Raw genomic sequence first — 21,143 nt, 5'->3', positions numbered from 1 at the left:
CTTTTCATGGCATAAGTTTCCCTTTTCAAATGCAACCCAAACTGCAGCTTTACAGATAGCATGTCTGCAGCTTTAGGCAGTATGTGTTGTAGTAAAGACGTCAAACACCAGCCATAATGAGGTCACTTTAAAGTAAATGAACGGGCCCTCGCTCGTGTTGCACCGCCGGGTTCCCCCGTGTCTGCCGACACGCATGACACTAGTGGCCATGTCTATCCCGACTCTGACTCACCACCAAAAATTTCGGGACTCGCAAAATAAACATTTTTTTGCCATACCTGACGCGCCTGCAAAATATGGTGACGCATTGTGCATGTTAAGGGCCTCAAAAAGGCGTCCAAATGTATAGAAGAAAAAACAAAGCAATTTAAATAAAATAAATACATTTAAAATTTAAAAATTTAAATTTAAAATTCAACATGAAATAAAATGAAATAAAGCCTCTTCAGACTCATCATATGTGGGATCAAGATCTGAACTTGTGAAACAGAATTATTGTTTCGTTTTTGGTGGCGAACCAGTTAGATCAAAGTGCTATCATTTGCAAAATTTGTCATCACCCATCAGTTTAGTATCCTTCTCTGATCAACTAAAGTGCAGAAATGACTGTTTGATGAATGCGTGGGGCAGTTTTTGCCGCTAGGCCCCACCCACTACGAATAAGTATGAACAGGTACTGACCAGAGGTGGGTAGTAACGCGCTACATTTACTCCGTTACATCTACTTGAGTAACTTTTGGGAAAAATTGTACTTCTAAGAGTAGTTTTAATGCAACATACTTTTACTTTTACTTAAGTATATTTATAGAGAAGGAACGCTACTTTTACTCCGCTACTTTTATCTACATTCAGCTCGCTACTAATTTTTATCGATCTGTTAATGCACGCTTTGTTTGTTTTGGTCTGTCAGACAGACCTTCAAAGTGCCTGCCTTACTGGTGACGTTTCATTCGTTCCACCAATCAGATGTAGTCACTGGTGACGTTGGACCAATCAAACAGAGCCAGGTGGTCACATGACCTGACTTAAACAAGTTGAAAAACTTATTGGGGTGTTACCATTTAGTGGTCAATTGTACGGAATATGTACTGTACTGTGCAATCTACTAATAAAAGTTCCAATCAATCAATCAAAAGTGTGAAGGAAAAAAGATACTTTTTTATTTCAACCGTACATCCCGTCAAAAGCCTAAAGACTGACTGCACAGTTCCTGTCTTCACAATAAAAGTGCCGCTCCATCGCGCCTGCGCTTTCAAAACAAGAGTCTCCGAAAGCCAGCGCAAACAAGCTAGCAAGCTAAGGAGTTTGACGCCAATATATTTCTTGTAAAGTGTATAAAAACGAATATGGAAGCTGTACAAATAAGATGCCAAAAACCCACCACTTTCATGTGGTATTAGACAGAAAGGAGGAACTTTTCTTCTCCTCCATTTGAAAACGTGGACGTTATCATCACTACTGTCTGATTACAATCAACGCAAGTCATCAGAATCAGGTAATACACCAACTTATATTCTAGTCTTCATGAAAGAAAGGAATCTATATATGTTAAACATGCATGTATATTCATTAAAACATCTTTAACATGTAAACAAAAACAGCAAAATAAATACATATAAATTATATACTGTATATATCAATGTATATGTATGTATGTGTATGTATATATATATATATATATATATATATATATATATATATATATATATATATATATATATATATATATATATATATATATATATATATACACATACATATGTGTGTGTGTATGTTACTCATCAGTTACTCAGTACTTGAGTAGTTTTTTCACAACATACTTTTTACTTTTACTCAAGTAAATATTTGGGTGACTACTCCTTACTTTTACTTGAGTAATAAATCTCTAAAGTAACAGTACTCTTACTTGAGTACAATTTCTGGCTACTCTACCCACCTCTGGTACTGACCCATCGGGCATTTCAGGGTGTCATCATTATCATTTCTACCAAATTATATCAAGATCTGAATTTGTGGAGCTGAGTTATTAACGTTTGTTTTGTGGCATACCATGGGAGCAATGTCTTATGGCGTAGGCAAAATGTAATCGCAATTTATCATCACCTGTATGTGTAGTATCTGTAATTCTAACCGCGACTCATTTGTCCAAAGTCCCTAGAGGGAGTTTGTTAAAGTACGACCTCATTTTTTTGGCTAAAAACCATCGTAGCAAAGTTTGGCGCTATACCACGCTCACATCTCATCACGTTGGAAAAATGTATTCGCAATTTATCGTCTGCTATATGTGTAGTATCTTTAATTCTAACCTCGACCCATTTGTCCAAAGTCCCTAGGGGGAGTTTGTTGAAGTATGACCCCTTTTTTTGGGCCGAAAAATGTCCAAAAACCATCGTAGCAAAGTTTGTCGCCATACCACCCCCACATCTTATGGCGTAGAAAAAATCTGTTCGCAATTTATCATCGGCTATATGTGTAGTATCTTTAATTCTAACCGCGACTCATTTGTCCAAAGTCCCTAGGGGAAGTTGGGTAAGATACAAGCCCATTTTTTTGGCCGAAAAATGTCCAAAAACCATCGTAGTAAAGTTTGCCGCCATACCACGCCCACATCTTATGGTGTAGAAAAAATGTGTTCGCAATTTATTATCGGCTGTATGTGTAGTATCTTTAATTCTAACCGCGACTCATTTGTCCAAAGTCCCTAGGGGAAGTTGGGTAAGATACGAGCCCCTTTTTTTGCGGAAAAATGTCCAAAAACCATCGTAGCAAAGTTTGTCGCCATACCACGGCCACATCTTATGGTGTAGAAAAAATGTGTTCGCAATTTATCATCGGCTATATGTGTAGTATCTTTAATTCTAACCGCGACTCATTTGTCCAAAGTCCCTAGGGGAAGGTCGTTAAAGTAAGACCCCTTTTGTCCGCCGAAAAAGGGAAGACGAATACCAAGATGCCCTGTTCGTTTTCATGTAAGGGTTCCTAAGACTTTTATGTTCCGTCATGATGGATGTCTCCTGCGATTTTCGTGTCGATACGTGAAACTGGTAGGACGGGCTAATTTTTTTAAATTTTAAAGGTGGTGCAAGAGAGCCAATTTTGAAATTTCATTTACCTGACTCCCAAAATATATAATGTTTTGCCAAACCTTTTGCCAGTATTTTTCAACATTTTCTGAGCCAAGGCACATTTTCTTCATTGAAAAAATGCGGAGGCACACAACCAGCAGAAATCATTGAAAAATGAAACTCAGCAGCCGATATTGACAATAAAAAGTCATTTTCGCAATTGTTGGATATGAATTCAAACCATAACAACCATGCATCACTATAACTCTTGTCTCAAAGTAGGTGTACTGTCACAACCTGTCACATCACACCCTGACTTATTTTGAGGTTTTTGACATTTTTTCTGTGTCGTGTTTTAGTTCTTGTCTTGCGCTTCTATTTCGGTGCCTTTTCCTGTTTTGTTGGTATTTTCCCGTAGCAGTTTAATATCTTCCTTGAACGCTATTCCCCGCACCTGCTTTGTTTTGGCAATCAAAACTATTTAAGTTGCGCAGACGCTATCCTTCTATCTGGAGACATTGTTGATTGTCATGTCATTTACGGATGTACTTTGTGGACGCCGTCTGCTCCACGCGCTGTAAGTCTTTGCTGTCGTCCAGCATTCAATCAATCAATCAATCAATCAATCAATGTTTATTTATATAGCCCTAAATCACAAAAGTCTCAAAGGGCTGTACAAGCCACAACAACATCCTCGGTACAAAGCCCACATAAGGGACGTCGATGTGAATGACTATGAGAAACCGCATATGTGGGTAACCCCCCCTCTTTAGGGGAGACAGAAAGCAATGGATGTTGAGTGACATAATATTGTGAAAGAACAGTCCTTAGTGGATCTAACAAAGTAGTGAGAGTCCAGTCCATAGTGGGGCCAGCAGGAGACCATCCCGAGCAGAGACGGGTCAGCAGCGCAGAGATGTCCCCAACCCATGCACGGGCGAGCGGTCCACCCCGGGTCCCAACTCTGGATAGCCAGCATTTCATCCATGGTCACCGGAACCGGAATAACCCGGCGAGGAGGCAGAGGAGAAAAGAAAAGAAACGGCAGATCAACTGGTCTAAAAAGGGGGGGTCTATTTAAAGGCTAGAGTATACAAATGAGTTTTAAGATGGGACTTAAATGCTTCTACTGAGGTAGCATCTCTAACTGTTACCGGGAGGGCGTTCCAGAGTACTGGAGCCCGAATGGAAAACGCTCTGTAGCCCGCAGACTTTTTTTGGGCTCTGGGAATCACTAATAAGACGGAGTTCTTTGAACGCAGATTTCTTGCCGGGACATATGGTACAATACAATCGGTAAGATAGGATGGAGCTAGACCGTGTAGTATTTTATACGTAAGTAGTAAAACCTTAAAGTCACATCTTAAGTGAACAGGAAGCCAGTGCAGGTGAGCCAGTATAGGCGTAATATGATCAAACTTTCTTGTTCTTGTCAAAAGTCTAGCAGCCGCATTTTGTACCAACTGTAATCTTTTAATGCTAGACATAGGGAGACCCGAAAATAATACGTTACAGTAATCGAGACAAGACATAACGAACGCATTCTGTTTTTGTTTACTTTGCAGCAAGTTCAGTTTTAGTTTAATTTTGCATAGCCTTCCCTAAGCTTGAATTCCTTTTCTTAGCGGCATTCGCCTTTTGTCTATTTTTGGTTTAAGTGTTAGATACACTTGCTCCTGATGGGTGCTGGTTAGCGCCTTGCATGGCAGCTCCCTCCATCAGTGTGTGAATGTGTGTGTGAATGGGTAAATGTGGAAGTAGTGTCAAAGCGCTTTGAGTACCTTGAAGGTAGAAAAGCGCTATACAAGTACAACCCATTTATCATTTATCATTTATACCTTTTTACCTGCACATTGCCTCCCGCTGTCGCCTGCATATTGTGATCACGACAAACCATGTTCCTGACAGCTACAAATCAATTAGCTACTTGCTGCCACCTACTGAAATGGAAGAGTATTACACGGTTACTCTGCCGAGCTCTCGACAGCACAGACACTCAACAACGGCATATTATTTGCGGATTATAATTACTGGTTTTCCAAAAATATTTTTAACCCAGTTAGGTGAAATGACATAATCTCCCACGGCACACCAGACTGTATCTCACGGCAGACTAGGTTGAAAAACACTGCCTTTCAACAGTGGTTGAAAAGCACTTCCTTAGGTCAAAAATGACTAATGATCTACTGCTAACGATGGATTCTGATGCGTCATCTATGTTGCTGCTTCTTGATCTTAGCGCTGCTTTCGATACCGTCGATCATAATATTTTATTAGAGCGTATCAAAACACGTATTGGTATGTCAGACTTAGCTTTGTCGTGGTTTAACTCTTATCTTACTGACAGGATACAATGCGTCTCCCATAACAATGTGACCTCGGACTATGTTAAGGTAACGTGCGGAGTTCCTCAGGGTTCGGTTCTTGGCCCTACACTCTTTAGTATTTACATGCTGCCGCTAGGCGACATCATACGCAAATACGGTGTTAGCTTTCATTGTTATGCTGATGACACCCAACTCTACATGCCCCTAAAGCTGACCAACACGCCGGATTGTAGTCAGCTGGAGGCGTGTCTTAATGAAATTAAACAATGGATGTCCGCTAACTTCTTGCAACTCAACGCCAAGAAAACGGAAATGCTGATTATCGGTTCTGCTAAACACCGACATTTATTTAATAATACCACCTTAACATTTGACAACCAAACAATTACACAAGGCGAATCAGTAAAGAATCTGGGTATTATCTTCCACCCAACTCTCTCGTTTGAATCACACATTAAGAGTGTTACTAAAACGGCCTTCTTTCATCTCCGTAATATCGCTAAAATTCGTTCTATTTTATCCACTAGCGACGCTGAGATCATTATTCATGCGTTCGTTACGTCTCGTCTCGACTACTGTAACGTATTATTTTCAGGTCTTCCTATGTCTAGCATTAAAAGACTACAATTGGTACAAAATGCAGCTGCTAGACTTTTGACAAGAACAAGAAAGTTTGATCATATTACGCCTATACTGGCTCACCTGCACTGGCTTCCTGTGCACTTAAGATGTGACTTTAAGGTTTTACTACTTACGTATAAAATACAACACGGTCTAGCTCCGTCCTATCTTGTCGATTGCATTGTACCATATGTCCCGGCAAGAAATCTGCGTTCAAAGAACTCCGGCTTATTAGTGATTCCCAGAGCCCAAAAAAAGTCTGCGGGCTATAGAGCGTTTTCTATTGGGGCTCCAGTACTATGGAATGCCCTCCCGGTAACAATTAGAGATGCTACCTCAGTAGAAGCATTTAAGTCCCATCTTAAAACTCATTTGTATACTCTACCCTTTAAATAGACCCCCTGTTAGACCAGTTGATCTGCCATTTCTTTTCTTTTCTCCTCTGCTCCCCTTTTCCTTGTGGAGGGGGGGTGGGGGGCACAGGTCCGGTGGCCATAGATGAAGTGCTGGCTGTCCAGAGTCGGGACCCGGGGTGGACCGCTCGCCTGTGCATCGGCTGGGAACATCTCTGCGCTGCTGACCCGTCTCCGCTCGGGATGGTGTCCTGCTGGCCCCACTATGGACTGGACTCTTACTATTATGTTGGATCCACTATGGACTGGACTCTCACAATATTATGTCAGACCCACTCGACATCCATTGCTTTCGGTCTCCCCTAGAGGGGGGGGGGTCCTCTCCAAGGTTTCTCATAGTCATTCACATCGACGTCCCACTGGGGTGAGTTTTTCCTTGCCCTTATGTGGGCTTTGTACCGAGGATGTCGTTGTGGCTTGTGCAGCCCTTTGAGACACTTGTGATTTAGGGCTATATAAATAAACATTGATTGATTGATTGATTGATTATGCGCCTGCAAAATTTGGGGACTTTTCGTGAATTTTAAGGGCCTCAAAAAGGTTTTCAAACGTACTGTATAGAAGAATAAACAGCAATTTCAATAGGGCCCGAGCAGAGCCATAGCCACCTACCAAAAAAGTAGTATTGTCCTAATTTGATCCAGTGGACAATACATCTGATGAATAATTGCGTCTATTAGAGCGGAGGTCAATATATGAGGTCATTCAGATTAGGGATGTCCCGATCCGATATTTGGATCGGATCGGCTGCCGATATTTGCCAAAAATTGCGTATCGGCAAGGAATGGGAAAATGCCGATCCAGATCCAGTTTAAAAAAAAAACTCCGGTCCGTGTTTTCCAACGCACCGATTTAAATAATACATTCCACTTTTCTGCTGCTCGGTAATTTCCGTTCCGCATTTTCCAGCACACCTTCAACACATCCACACGTCTGTGGATTCTGACACAGTTGCTTTTAGCTGCTGGCATTACACGACAGGCTCTTCTCACTCTTTCCTGTGTCTCCCTCTCACAGACAGCAAGCGCACCTTCTTACACACGTCACATACTGTCACGACATACGTCACATACTGTCACGACATACGTCACATACTGTCACGTCATACGTCACATACTGTCACGTCATACGTCACATACTGTCACGTCATACGTCACATACGTATACGTCCTCCCCGAGCAGAGAGGTAGCAGCATGGCTAACGCTAGCTGTGATGCTAGCGCAGCCGTGCGAGCAACGCTCCCTCTAAGGCAGTGGTTCTCAACCTTTTTTCAGTGATGTACCCCCTGTGAACATTTTTTTAATTCAAGTACCCCCTAATCAGAACAAAGCAGTTTTGATTGAAAAAAAGAGATAAAGAAGTAAAATACAGCACTATGTCATCAGTTTCTGATTTATTAAATTGTATAACAGTGTAAAATATTGCTCATTTGTTGTGGTCTTTCTTGAACTATTTGGGAAAAAAAGATATCAAAATAACTAAAAACTTGTTGAAAAATAAACAAGTGATTCAATTATAAATAAAGATTTCTACACATAGAAGTAATCATCAACTTAAAGTGCCCTCTTTGGGGATTGTAATAGAGATCCATCTGGATTCATCAACTTAATTCCAAACATTTATTCACAAAAAAATAAATCTTTAACATCAATATTTATGGAACATGTCCACAAAAATCTAGCTGTCAACACTGAATTTTTTTTTGAGACATTTAAAAAAAATCTCTGCATGAAAGTTTAAAAGTAGCATATATTAATGCAGTATGAAGAAGAATGTTTTAATGTAGACATGCAAGCCTTGAAAGAACATTTTGAAAATCAAGACTACATTTCCTGCAAATGGGTGCATTTCTACCCTATATTTTAACTTTACATTTATTCTCATATCAAACTCTTTTGGCTGTCTTTTTGACACTTACATCCGGCACCCCCCTCCACACCCTGGATTATAAATAATGTAAATAATTCAATGTGATTATCTTGTGTGATGACTGTATTATGATGATAGTATATATCTGATAGTATATATCTGTATCATGAATCAATTTAAGTGGACCCCGACTTAAACAAGTGTAAAAACTTATTGGGGTGTTACCATTTAGTGGTCAATTGTACGGAATATGTACTTCACTGTGCAACCTACTAATAAAAGTCTCAATCAATCAATCAAAACACATAGAATCATCATACTGCTGTGATTATATGCATCAAGTGTTCATTCAAGGCTAAGGCAAAATATCGAGATATCTATTGTGTATCGCAATATGGCCTTAAAATATCGCAATATTAAAAAAAGGCCATATCGCCCAGCCCTAGTTCAATGATGCCATTTCTGTTTGTCATGTATAATTTTGTCTATTTTGTGTTTATCCTTGAATAAACAGGTCAGTTTCTTGTTACCAACCATTGTGTATTATTCAAACTCCCCTAATTCAGCTGGCTAGTTGTTATCAAGAGTACTAAAACCCTTTTCAACATGATTCTGACAACTAAGTAGGCTAAATAACTTTAAACTTTAATACATGCTCGGATAGGTCAGTATCGGTATCGGTCAGTATCGGTATCGGATCGGAAATGCAAAAACAATATCGGTATCGGATCGGAAGTGCAAAAACCTGAATCGGGACATCCCTAATTCAGATGTGACTGGCGCAAACCAAGAAACACACTGAACCATTCTCCATTGTTTCTGTCTCCCTTAATGCAGCGAGGAGGTGTGTATCCTGTCAGCGTCTGGCACGGCAGCCATCTTGAATCCTCGCTACATGCGTGAAGGCTGTTTGGACGTTGGAAGCACAGAACACAGGTTGTCTCCATCCAGAGATCGGCGCATTAAGCACACCTGCACAATCTAATGAGACCTCATTCAGAGTTTGGCATTTGTGAATCGAATTAGATTGGGCATGTTTACATTACAACGTGTATTGTGAGAGTAAATAAGCAGTTTGTACTAGTTGGAAAGAGTAGTGTGGTCTGACTATGGGTGGAAATTTCCGGAAATTTACCACGGGAAGTTAAGCTCGGGAAGTTTGGAAATTTTGACCATTTTTTGATTATTCAAAGTTGGACACCGTCCATCTTATTCTGTATAATAAGATGAGAAGCTTGTAAAACACTAATGCAATGCCACACACAGATATAAATAGTCAGTTAAACAATTGGAGTAGTCTTTAAAAATATTATACTGATGGACAAATGAATAGAAATAGGCTAAATGAATAAATGAACAGTCAATCAGCATGCTAAATCAAACTATAAGCTACATTCTTGTATGACAACAGAAGGCAGAGGAAACTACACCTTTTGATTTACTATTTGCTAGTTGAACTTTACACATTACAAAAAAGGTCAATTCGGATCGCTAACATTGTTAGCATAAATGAATGGGATTTAACATAGAGAAAATTAGCATCACGGCTAACGGAGAAATATTTTGGGTTCATTATGAGACTGTGGTGGTACATAAACCTAGCTAGCTAGAGATATTTGTCAGGTTCAAACACTGATGACATCTATTAATCAGACAAGAAGCAAGGAATCAATCAGAGACAGAGTTCAATTTAGCTCATGAGGAGAACGCATGGAGCCGGACCCTTAGTCACAGTCTCGCCCTACGCTCTAAGGTCCAGCTCTTGCGTCCCTCTTTTTATTCAGGAGTTCCACAGTCAACAATACTAAGGCCGCCTCTAAAAGGAGTGGTCACATATTTTATGCAAAGCAGGTCCAGGACGCGCGATACGTGACGGAATGTTCTGGGGGCCTTGTGCTTTCCGCCTTGTCCCCGCTTCGTCTGCGTGTTGGAATCTTATCTTGTTGAGGTCCTTGAAGTCTCTGCCTCGTCCGCGTGCCGTCATCCCATCTTCGCTGAAGTCGGTTGAAGTCCTTGGCTGTTGGCGGGCTCACACAAAGATAACATCTACAGCTGAGGCCACCCCTCAGACAAGAAGTATTTGCCCTTGCTCACATTAGAAAAAGTCCAACTTGAGCACAATAGCTAAATAACTAAAGCAACGGACTTTAAGCATACTAAAGTTAGTGTGATAATATATACATAATTATTCTAACAATATTGGCCCCAAAATCATTGAACAAGTGCAGGAACAGCTAGCTAGCTTGAGTGGAAGTCTGCTGGAGTAGTCTACAGTCATACAGTAACAAGCTATTACACTTAAATACCATAAATCAATTATATTTACCCCAGTAATATCATCAACACTTACCAGTCCTTGGGCCCAAATACTAGTGTGGCCTCAATAGCCCTGCTGTAGTGTGTAGCAGGCTGGGAATTATCTGTGCATGTGATGGAGGAATGCACAGTGTAGGGTTGAAATACTACTCAATTTGCATTAATTTGCATTGGGGAGGAGATCTTGCCCCAAGTGGAGGAGTTAAAGTACCTCGGAGTCTTGTTCACGAGTGAGGGAAGAGTGGATGGTGAGAGCGACAGGTGGATCGGTGTGGCGTCTTCAGTATTGCGGACGCTGTATCGATCCGTTGTGGTGAAGAAGGAGCTGAGCCGGAAGGCAAAGCTCTCAATTTACCGGTCGATCTACATTCCCATCCTCACCTATGGTCATGAGCTTTGGGTTATGACCGAAAGGACAAGATCACGGGTACAAGCGGCCCAAATGAGCTTCCTCCGCCGAGTGGCGGAGCTCTCCTTTGTCTGGATGAAGTCCTTGGGCTCAAATACTAGTGTGGCCTCAATAGCCCTGCTGTAGTGTGTAGCATGCTGGGAATTATCTGTGCATGTGATGGAAGAATGCACTGCACATGTGATGGAGGAATGCACAGTGAAGGGTTGAAATTCTACTCAATTTGCATTAATTTGCATTGGGGAGGAGATCTTGCTCCAAGTGGAGGAGTTAAAGTACCTCAGAGTCTTGTTCACGAGTGAGGGAAGAGTAGATGGTGAGATCGACAGGTGGATCGGTGCGGCGTCTTCAGTATTGCGGACGCTGTATCGATCCGTTGTGGTGAAGAAGGAGCTGAGCCGGAAGGCAAAGCTCTCAATTCGATCTACGTTCCCGTCCTCACCTATGGTCATGAGCTTTGGGTTATGACCGAAAGGACAAGATCACGGGTACAAGCGGCCCAAATGAGCTTCCTCCGCCGGGTGGCGGGGCTCTCCCTTGACTGGATGAAGTCCTTGGGCTCAAATACTAGTGTGGCCTCAATAGCCCTGCTGAATTATCTGTGCATGTGATGGAAGAATGCACTGCACATGTGATGGAGGAATGCACAGTGCAGGGTTGAAATTCAACTGAATTTGCATTAAATCAGGTTGTTTTAGCTAATAATCATGCTGCAAGATCTAGCATGTTGCATTCAATGTTTATTCCCTTTAATTCCTGTTAATTCCCATGGAAAGTTTCCAACTTTGAATATTCCCGGAATTTTGCAACCCTAGGTCTGACACCAAATTGTGTCTTCCAGGTTCGAGGAGCCGGCTCCTCCGAGTTGTGGCTTCTGTCACATACCCTACGATGAGTTCAACATGCCCTTCCCCGCCCAGCTCACATATTGTTACCTCTGCAGACGACAAAAGGTTTCCAGTGCTATATTTGTTTTTCCCAGTGACTCATGCAACTTGTTGGTGGGAAACGTAATGAGTTACTTGTCGTGATCGGTCTTGTTTTTGCAAGGTCCCGGATGTTCTGTTCACAACAATCGATCTGCCTTCAGAAGCGGCTGTCACAGGGAAAGGATGTCTCATTCAGGCAAGGTATGAAACGTGTCACTTGCAGGTAAAAGCCAGTAAATTAGAATATTTTGAAAAACTTGATTTATTTCAGTAATTGCATTCAAAAGGTGTAACTTGTACATTATATTTATTCATTGCACACAGACTGATGCATTCAAATGTTTATTTCATTTAATTTTGATGATTTGAAGTGGCAACAAATGAAAATCCAAAACTCCGTGTGTCACAAAATTAGAATATTACTTAAGGCTAATACAAAAAAGGGATTTTTAGAAATGTTGGCCAACTGAAAAGTATGAAAATGAAAAATATGAGCATGTACAATACTCAATACTTGGTTGGAGCTCCTTTTGCCTCAATTACTGCGTTAATGCGGCGTGGCATGGAGTCGATGAGTTTCTGGCACTGCTCAGGTGTTATGAGAGCCCAGGTTGCTCTGATAGTGGCCTTCAACTCTTCTGCGTTTTTGGGTCTGGCATTCTGCATCTTCCTTTTCACAATACCCCACAGATTTTCTATGGGGCTAAGGTCAGGGGAGTTGGCGGGCCAATTTAGAACAGAAATACCATGGTCCGTAAACCAGGCACGGGTAGATTTTGCGCTGTGTGCAGGCGCCAAGTCCTGTTGGAACTTGAAATCTCCATCTCCATAGAGCAGGTCAGCAGCAGGAAGCATGAAGTGCTCTAAAACTTGCTGGTAGACGGCTGCGTTGACCCTGGATCTCAGGAAACAGAGTGGACCGACACCAGCAGATGACATGGCACCCCAACCATCACACTAGACTTCAGGCAACGTGGATCCTGTGCCTCTCCTGTCTTCCTCCAGACTCTGGGACCTCGATTTCCAAAGGAAATGCAAAATTTGCATGGTTGGGTGATGGTTTGGGGTGCCATGTCATCTGCTGGTGTCGGTCCACTCTGTTTCCTGAGATCCAGGGTCAACGCAGCCGTCTACCAGCAAGTTTTAGAGCACTTCATGCTTCCTGCTGCTGACCTGCTCTATGGAGATGGAGATTTCAAGTTCCAACAGGACTTGGCGCCTGCACACAGCGCAAAATCTACCCGTGCCTGGTTTACGGACCATGGTATTTCTGTTCTAAATTGGCCCGCCAACTCCCCTGACCTTAGCCCCATAGAAAATCTGTGGAGTATTGTGAAAAGGAAGATGCAGAATGCCAGACCCAAAAACGCAGAAGAGTTGAAGGCCACTATCAGAGCAACCTGGGCTCTCATAACACCTGAGCAGTGCCAGAAACTCATCGACTCCATGCCACGCCGCATTAACGCAGTAATTGAGGCAAAAGGAGCTCCAACCAAGTATTGAGTATTGTACATGCTCATATTTTTCATTTTCATACTTTTCAGTTGGCCAACATTTGTAAAAATCCCTTTTTTGTATTAGCCTTAAGTAATATTCTAATTTTGTGACACACGGAATTTTGGATTTTCATTTGTTGCCACTTCAAATCATCAAAATTAAATGAAATAAACATTTGAATGCATCAGTCTGTGTGCAATGAATAAATATAATGTACAAGTTACACCTTTTGAATGCAATTACTGAAATAAATCAAGTTTTTCAAAATATTCTAATTTACTGGCTTTTACCTGTAGATGGAGTCCATTAGGAAGGCCAACCACCAAAGCAAGTAAATGCCCCTGTTTGTTGCCTTGCAGACTGTGCCGCCTGAAAAAGCGAGCCCAGGGGGAAGTCAATGCGACGGCCATCTCCAACCTGCTTCCTTTTATGGAATACGAACTGCACACTCAGTTGATGAACAAGCTGAAGCTGCGTAGCATGAACGCCCTGTTTGGCCTTCACATACAAATCAGTATGGGCGAGAACATGCTGCTCGGTCTCGCTGTAAGTCCCCCTTTTTTTTAAATTAATAATGCAAACCGGTGATTTGCATGCTTGCGGCTGTTTTTAAAACATGCGTGTGTAGTCCGCCACAGGTGTGTACCTGACTGCCCTGCCCGCACCAGGAGGCATTCAGATCGCCGGGAAGACTCCGGGCGACCTGAGCAACGAGCACCACATTTTGACAATCCAGAAAAGGATCAATGACACTATAGGAAAAAACAAAGAGCTCTATCAAATCACTCCTCCGGTGAGATGCACTACACCTGCATTAGGAGTCAGTAATAATCACAGCCAAACATTTATTATTATGACACATTTTCTCTGTAGTGGATATTGAAATAATTTAATTTAGCAGCATTCAGTAAATCCCTTCTTTTCTGTGAAGGTGACAGCAATTCAAATGGATGGATGCTTAATGTTCCTCATGGTGCAGAATGAGTAATGCGAACATTTCATTCTGTTATCCACTATGCATTTTCATCATTACATTAAGGCAGTGTTTTTCAACCATAGTGTGCCGCGAGAGATTATCTAATTTCACCTATTTGTGTTAAAAATATTTTTTGCAAACCAGTAATTATAGTCTGCAGATGATGTGTTGTTGTTGAGTGTCGGTGCTGTCTAGAGCTCGTGCAGGTAAAAAGGTGTCTAATGCTTAAACCAAAAGTAAACAAAAGGTGAGTGCCGCTAAGAAAAGGCATTAGCTTAGGGAAGGCTATGCAGAACGAAACTAAAACTGAACTGGCTACAAAGTAAACAAAAACAGAATGCTGGACGACAGCAAAGACTTACTGTGGAGCAAAGATGGCGTCCACAATGTACATCCGAACATGACATGACAACCAACAATGTCACCACAAAAAAAAGGATAAAAACAATTACCGTATTTTCCGCACCATAAGGCGCCCTGGGTTATAAGCCACGCCTTCAATGAACGGCATATTTCAAAACTTTGTCCACCTATAAGCCGCCCCGTGTTGTAAGCCGCATCTAACTGCGCTAAAGGAATGTCAAAAAAACAGTCAGATAGGTCAGTCAAACTTTAATAATATATTAAAAACCAGCGTGATGTGGGCGCGCATGGAGTCGTATATCAACATGGACGGAGCTGCGTGAAAAAAGCCACCCGGCCTCTTCGCGTAAACTTACCTTAACCACTCGCTCATCTTTTCTTCATCCATCCATCCCTTCGAGTTAGCTTTTATGATGACGCCGGCTGGAAAGGTCTCTTTTGGCAAGGTCTTCCTTTTGAATATCACCATGGGTGGAAGTTTCTGGCCATTAGCATGACAAGCTAGAACCACAGTGAAGGATGACTTCTCATTCCCTGTGGTGCGAATATTCACCGTACGTGCTCCCGTTGTATCCACAGTGCGGTTCACAGGAATATCAAAAGTCAGTGGAACCTCGTCCATGTTGATAATGTTCTCTGGCCGGATCTTTTTTTCAGCTATCTTGTTTTTACAATATGCACGGAAAGTAGCCAGCTTTTCTTGAAAGTCTTTAGGCAGTTGCTGTGAAATAGTAGTCCGTGTGCGGATGGAGAGATTGCGTCTTTTCATGAACCGGATCCCTGTCGCTTAGTAGGAGCCATTTTGTGGTCTTTACAGATGTAAACACACAAAGGAAATGAAACGTAATATCCGCGCGCTTTTTCTTCTTCTACGCGGGCGGGTGGTTGCTTACAGTAGAAGAAGAAGCGCTTCCTGTTCTATGGGGGCGGGTGCTTACCTTGGCGGTTGCTTGCGTAGAAGAAGAAGCACTTCCTCTTCTACGGGGAAAAAAGATGGCGGCTGTTTACCGTAGTTGCGAGACCGAAACTTTATGAAAATGAATCTTAATATTAATCCATATATAAAGCGCACCGGGTTAAAAGCCGCACTGTCAGCTTTTGAGTAAATTTGTGGTTTTTAGGTGCGGCTAATAGTGCGAAAAATACGGTACATTTGTCTGGATTGCTAAAACAAAGTAGATGCGGGAAATATCGCTCAAAGGAAGACATGAAACTGCTACAGAAAAATACCAAAAAAAAGAGAAAAAGCCACCAAAATAAGAGCGCAAGACAAGAACTAAAACACTACACACAGGAAAACAGCAAACAAGTCCAAATAAGTCAGGGTGTGATGTGACAGGTGGTGACAGTACACCTACTTTGAGACTAGAGCTATAGTGATGCATGCTTGGTTATGCTTTAAAGTCATATCCAACAATTGCGACAACGACTTTTTACTGTCAACTGAGGTTCGTTTTTTAATGATTTCTGCTGGTGGTGTGCCTCCGCATTTCTTCAACGCAAAAAAGGTGCCTTGACTCAAAAAAGGTTGAAAAACACTGCATTAAGGTAAATGTTCAGCATACAGTGGAATCTCTGAAGTTGAAAGAGAACTGCCTCTACAAAAAGGATTAACATGGACAGTTGTTTGTAAAGAAAAAACAACCTTAACAAGGTTTGTCAAAACCGTTAGAATGTTTTGAAAATAATTTTAATATTTAACCTTTTCTACACCGATCAGTATCAGCTGATTTTCGTAAAAAGTATGTAATAACGATCCCAAACGCCAATTACCTCTGGCTGACACTTTTTATTCTTAGTCCCCCTTGCAGCTAATTATGTGACTCCATACACAGTGTGGAGCCGTTCCCCTTAGTTGAAAATAATCACCTCCATTACAGTAAATAAACTACATTTCTTAGTGTCTTAAGTATCATTATTAAGTACCATTATCACTGGAGAACAAGACTAAACATCTAACACACCGAGGGCAAGCAGAAGCAGGCATGCTAATAGCTAAGCTAACCGCCAAGGTAGCCTGAAACAACACCAAGAAATAAGTGCTTAGTAAACTTTACCAAGGGTAGTATCAGTATAAGTATATGATCGATACTAGAAGGATTACTGTATTTTCCGCACCATAAGGCGCCCTGGGTTAAAAGCCGCGCCTTCAATGAACGGCATATTTCAAAACTTTGTCCACCTATAAGCCCCCCCGTGTTGTAAGCCGCATCTAACTGCGCTAAAGGAATGTCAAAAAAACAGTCAGATAGGTCAGTCAAACTTTAATAATATATTAAAAACCAGCGTTCTAACAACTCTGTTCACTCCCAAAATGTACGCAAATGTGCAATCACAAACATACGTATATCAACATGGACAGAGCTGCGTGAAAAAAGCCACCCGGCCTCTTCGCGTAAACTTAAACTTACCTTAACCACTCGCTCATCTTTTCTTCATCCATCCCTTCGAGTTAGCTTTTATGATGACGCCGGCTGGAAAGGTCTCTTTTGGCAAGGTCTTCCTTTTGAATATCACCATGGGTGGAAGTTTCATTAGCATGGCAAGCTAGAACCACAGTGAAGGATGACTTCTCATTCCCTGTGGTGCGAATATTCACCGTATGTGCTCCCGTTGTATCCACAGTGCGGTTCACAGGAATATCAGTTGCTGTGAAATAGTAATCCGTGTGCGGATGGAGAGATTGCGTCTTTTCATGAACCGGATCCTTGTCGCTTTGTAGGAGCCATTTTGTGGTCTTTACAGATGTAAACACACAAAGGAAATGAAACGTACGGTGATATCCGCGCGCTTTTTCTTCTTCTACACGGGCGGGTGGTTGCTTACAGTAGAAGAAGAAGCGCTTCCTGTTCTATGGGGGCGGGTGCTTACCTTGGCGGTTGCTTGCGTAGAAGAAGAAGCGCTTCCTGTTCTACCGGGAAAAAAGATGGCGGCTGTTTACCGAAGTTGCGAGATCGAAACTTTATGAAAATGAATCGTAATATTAATCCATATATAAAGCGCACCGGGTTAAAAGCCGCACTGTCAGCTTTTGAGTAAATTTGTGGTTTTTAGGTGCGGCTAATAGTGCGGAAAATACGGTAAGTACCATTATCACTGGAGAACAAGGCTAAACATCTAACACACCGAGGGCAAGCAGAAGCAGGCATGCTAATAGCTAAGCTAACCGCCAAGGTAGCCTGAAACAACACCAAGAAATAAGTGCTTAGTAAACTTTACCAAGGGTAGTATCAGTATAAGTATATGATCGATACTAGAAGGATTAGGGGGATATTTTATTTTGTCAAAAAATGTAAAAAAATTTTTGTTCTTGTTTACAAATTCAGGGAGTAATTCCCTGGACACTGGAGGACTTTGAGGGCAAAAACCAAACGATTAAAAAGAGTAGCAGATAGTATTTTTTGCCTTTGTTTAGTTATTGTGTACTATTGACTTTGTGTTGCTCAAACTATCATATGTAGTGCAATGTATTAATGAACTAGTTTAAATATTGTGTTGATATTGTTAGTGTCATCAGCACTCATCATAAATACATTTAAAAATATTAAAAAAAAATTTTTTTTACATGTGATCAGTATTGGAAACGGCCAATCTCACTCATGGATGATCGAAACCGGCAGCACAAAACCCTAAGCGGGAACATACAAATTACAACATGTGTTACCAAAGTTAAAGCAGAGCAATTTATTGTTAATATCAACAGTAAACTTATTCTCACACTTAACTTAAGGAAATGAAAATGCTTTGCCAGCATGCTAAACCTTGAAGGTTTCACAGACTATTTTATGAAGTTCCAGTGAGTTCATCTACACTGACAAAGTTTACTTAGTGGTTGAACAATTGAGGTCATGGATGCTGTTGCGTTATCTCCCATGTAACTATGCTTTTAATTTTTACTAGCTTGCTCAAAGAGGGGCGTATTTTAGAAGTGTTGTACTAGTGATAAAGATCTTTTTAGAAGATCTGAAGGGGGAATTGTCGGAGGCAGATATTTACATATATCCGAATTTAAGTTGTACTTCTTCCATTTCTTTGTCATATTTGAAAACAGCTCGTGTTTTCCACTTCTTCTCTTGATGCTCTGTCAGCAAGCAAACTGTGTGTGTTAACCTTGAGTTCTTTGGAATGTATTATGGCTAGGGAGACGTTATGCTTGTGTTATGGCTAGGGAGGGGGAAGGAAAGAGAGGTTTTTGGCGTTGGGAAGACAGACCATTTTGGGAGGCGCGATAGAAGGTTCTAGGGTTAGACTGGTCTCAATCAAAATGTATATTGGCAAAGCTTTGAGAATATACAACAAAATACCTATTCTGTCTCTGGTGGTTTTTCAACTCAGCTTTAAGTGTCGGAAAGAACTTGGGAGCGAATTGTGACTTGAATTCCCTGGGAGGAAAAACTGGTCCAAAACGCAACAATGCACAACAACTACAACACACACAACATTTGATGAGAACTGTCCATTATCTTTTGTGGCATCATTTTTGTTCATAAATTGCAATCCAATATGTGATCTGTACGTATGTTCTTTTGTACATCCTGATACACTTACCCCTGTTATTTCTCTCTGGTTGTTAAAGAAATTATTTACCCTGGACCCAGAGGTGCTCTGCGACATAAACATGGTACTGATTGCTGTGGGACACGGCAGCGCATGGCAAATGCTTTACTCTTGTTAATCACTACACTGCAACCCCTCAACTCTGTGTGACAGCCCTTTTTAACCGGGGGACGTTTGGGAGCAGGCCGACATGTGACCCACCTGTTCAGTGGGAGGGAGGGGCTTGAGCCAGTGTTGACTCATTTGTATTTGTTTATGATGACCATATATGTGCCTACTGTGTATGTGTTCATGGTGTGTAAGTGTGACACCCTTCAAATTAACACCAGCCGTGTGTGTCGCAGTGTGCGTGAGTGAAGGTGGTATGTGGGCATGTGGCGTGTTGTTAACATTACACGGTATACACCTTATTGTTATTGTCAGGCCCGGTTTCAGCTGTTTTGTGCCTTTCACCTGTAGGATCCCACAGAGGAACTGGTGGGCTCTCCGATCCCTGAGCCCAAACAAAGAAACCGACTGTTCCGCTCCCACTCTGAAAGCTCAGACGAACTGTCAGAACTGGACCTCTCTCACGGCAAGAAGGATGCGTTTGTGCTAGAGGTGTGTGGTTTTTGTATAAAAAAAAAAAGCAATACTTTGACTTTAAGGTCGAGTTGAGCTGATGTCTGTGATTGATTGCTGTAGATTGATGACACTGATGCTGTGGAGGATATTCACTCCCTACTCACCGACGCCTCTCCTCCCTGTGGTATGTCAACTGTTTATTCATCAACATTTTCAAGTGCCAATATTTGTTGTAAAATCCCTGCACACCAACTTGTCATTAGGTTTCCACAGCTGCAACACTGAGATCATGCCTGGGATTTATAACTGGACTTCAGGAGTACAGGTCTGTCTTCAGATAGATGCATTGGTCATGTATAGTTGAAGGCATACCTGCCAACTACTCGGTTTTCCCGTAATTACCGTATTTTCCGCACCATAAGGCGCCCTGGGTTATAAGCCGCGCCTTCAATGAACGGCATATTTCAAAACTTTGTCCACCTATAAGCCGCCCCGTGTTGTAAGCCGCATCTAACTGCGCTAAAGGAATGTCAAAAAAACAGTCATGGAATCGTATATCAACATGGACGGAGCTGCTGAAAAAAGCCACCCGGCCTCTTCGCGTAAACTTAAACTTACCTTAACCACTCGCTCATCTTTTCTTCATCCATCCCTTCGAGTTAGCTTTTATGATGACGCCGGCTGGAAAGGTCTCTTTTGGCAAGGTCTTCCTTTTGAATATCACCATGGGTGGAAGTTTCTGGCCATTAGCATGGCAAGCTAGAACCACAGTGAAGGATGACTTCTCATTCCCTGTGGTGCGAATATTCACCGTACGTGCTCCCGTTGTATCCACAGTGCGGTTCACAGGAATATCAGTTGCTGTGAAATAGTAGTCCGTGTGCGGATGGAGAGATTGCGTCTTTTCATGAACCGGATCCCTGTCACTTGGTAGGAGCCATTTTGTGGTCTTTACAGATGTAAACACACAAAGGAAATGAAACGTACGGTATATCCGCGCTCTTTTTCTTCTTCTACGCGGGCGGGTGGTTGCTTACAGTAGAAGAAGAAGCGCTTCCTGTTCTATGGGGGCGGTTGCTTGCGTAGAAGAAGAAGCGCTTCCTGTTCTACCGGGAAAAAAGATGGCGGCTGTTTACCGAAGTTGCGAGACCGAAACTTTATGAAAATGAATCTTAATATTTATCCATATATAAAGCGCACCGGGTTATAAGGCGCACTGTCAGCTTTTGAGAAAAT

General features: G+C 41.8%; 1 protein-coding gene across 15 annotated transcripts in view; it reads left to right on the top strand.

Annotated features, from left to right (window-relative positions):
• Positions 1 to 21,143, top strand: part of c2cd5 (C2 calcium dependent domain containing 5) — a 110,909-nt gene that overhangs the window by 54,922 nt on the left and 34,844 nt on the right. For 9 of the 15 annotated variants that reach the window (XM_061969417.2, XM_061969408.2, XM_061969418.2 and 6 more), the window contains 9 exons: positions 9,134 to 9,232; positions 11,863 to 11,974; positions 12,072 to 12,151; positions 13,807 to 13,993; positions 14,076 to 14,240; positions 19,363 to 19,407; positions 19,803 to 19,943; positions 20,028 to 20,091; positions 20,171 to 20,232. In XM_061969417.2, coding sequence (XP_061825401.1) covers positions 9,134 to 9,232; positions 11,863 to 11,974; positions 12,072 to 12,151; positions 13,807 to 13,993; positions 14,076 to 14,240; positions 19,363 to 19,407; positions 19,803 to 19,943; positions 20,028 to 20,091; positions 20,171 to 20,232 — 955 coding nt within the window. The remainder of the gene's footprint in view (positions 1 to 9,133; positions 9,233 to 11,862; positions 11,975 to 12,071; positions 12,152 to 13,806; positions 13,994 to 14,075; positions 14,241 to 19,362; positions 19,408 to 19,802; positions 19,944 to 20,027; positions 20,092 to 20,170; positions 20,233 to 21,143) is intronic. The other 6 variants (XM_061969412.2, XM_061969423.2, XM_061969416.2 and 3 more) reach the window with 1 other exon arrangement.

The sequence above is a fragment of the Nerophis lumbriciformis genome, linkage group LG10 (assembly GCF_033978685.3).
Source record: "Nerophis lumbriciformis linkage group LG10, RoL_Nlum_v2.1, whole genome shotgun sequence".
Classification (NCBI taxonomy): Eukaryota; Metazoa; Chordata; class Actinopteri; order Syngnathiformes; family Syngnathidae; genus Nerophis; species Nerophis lumbriciformis.
This window is presented reverse-complemented; position numbering and strand designations above follow the sequence as displayed.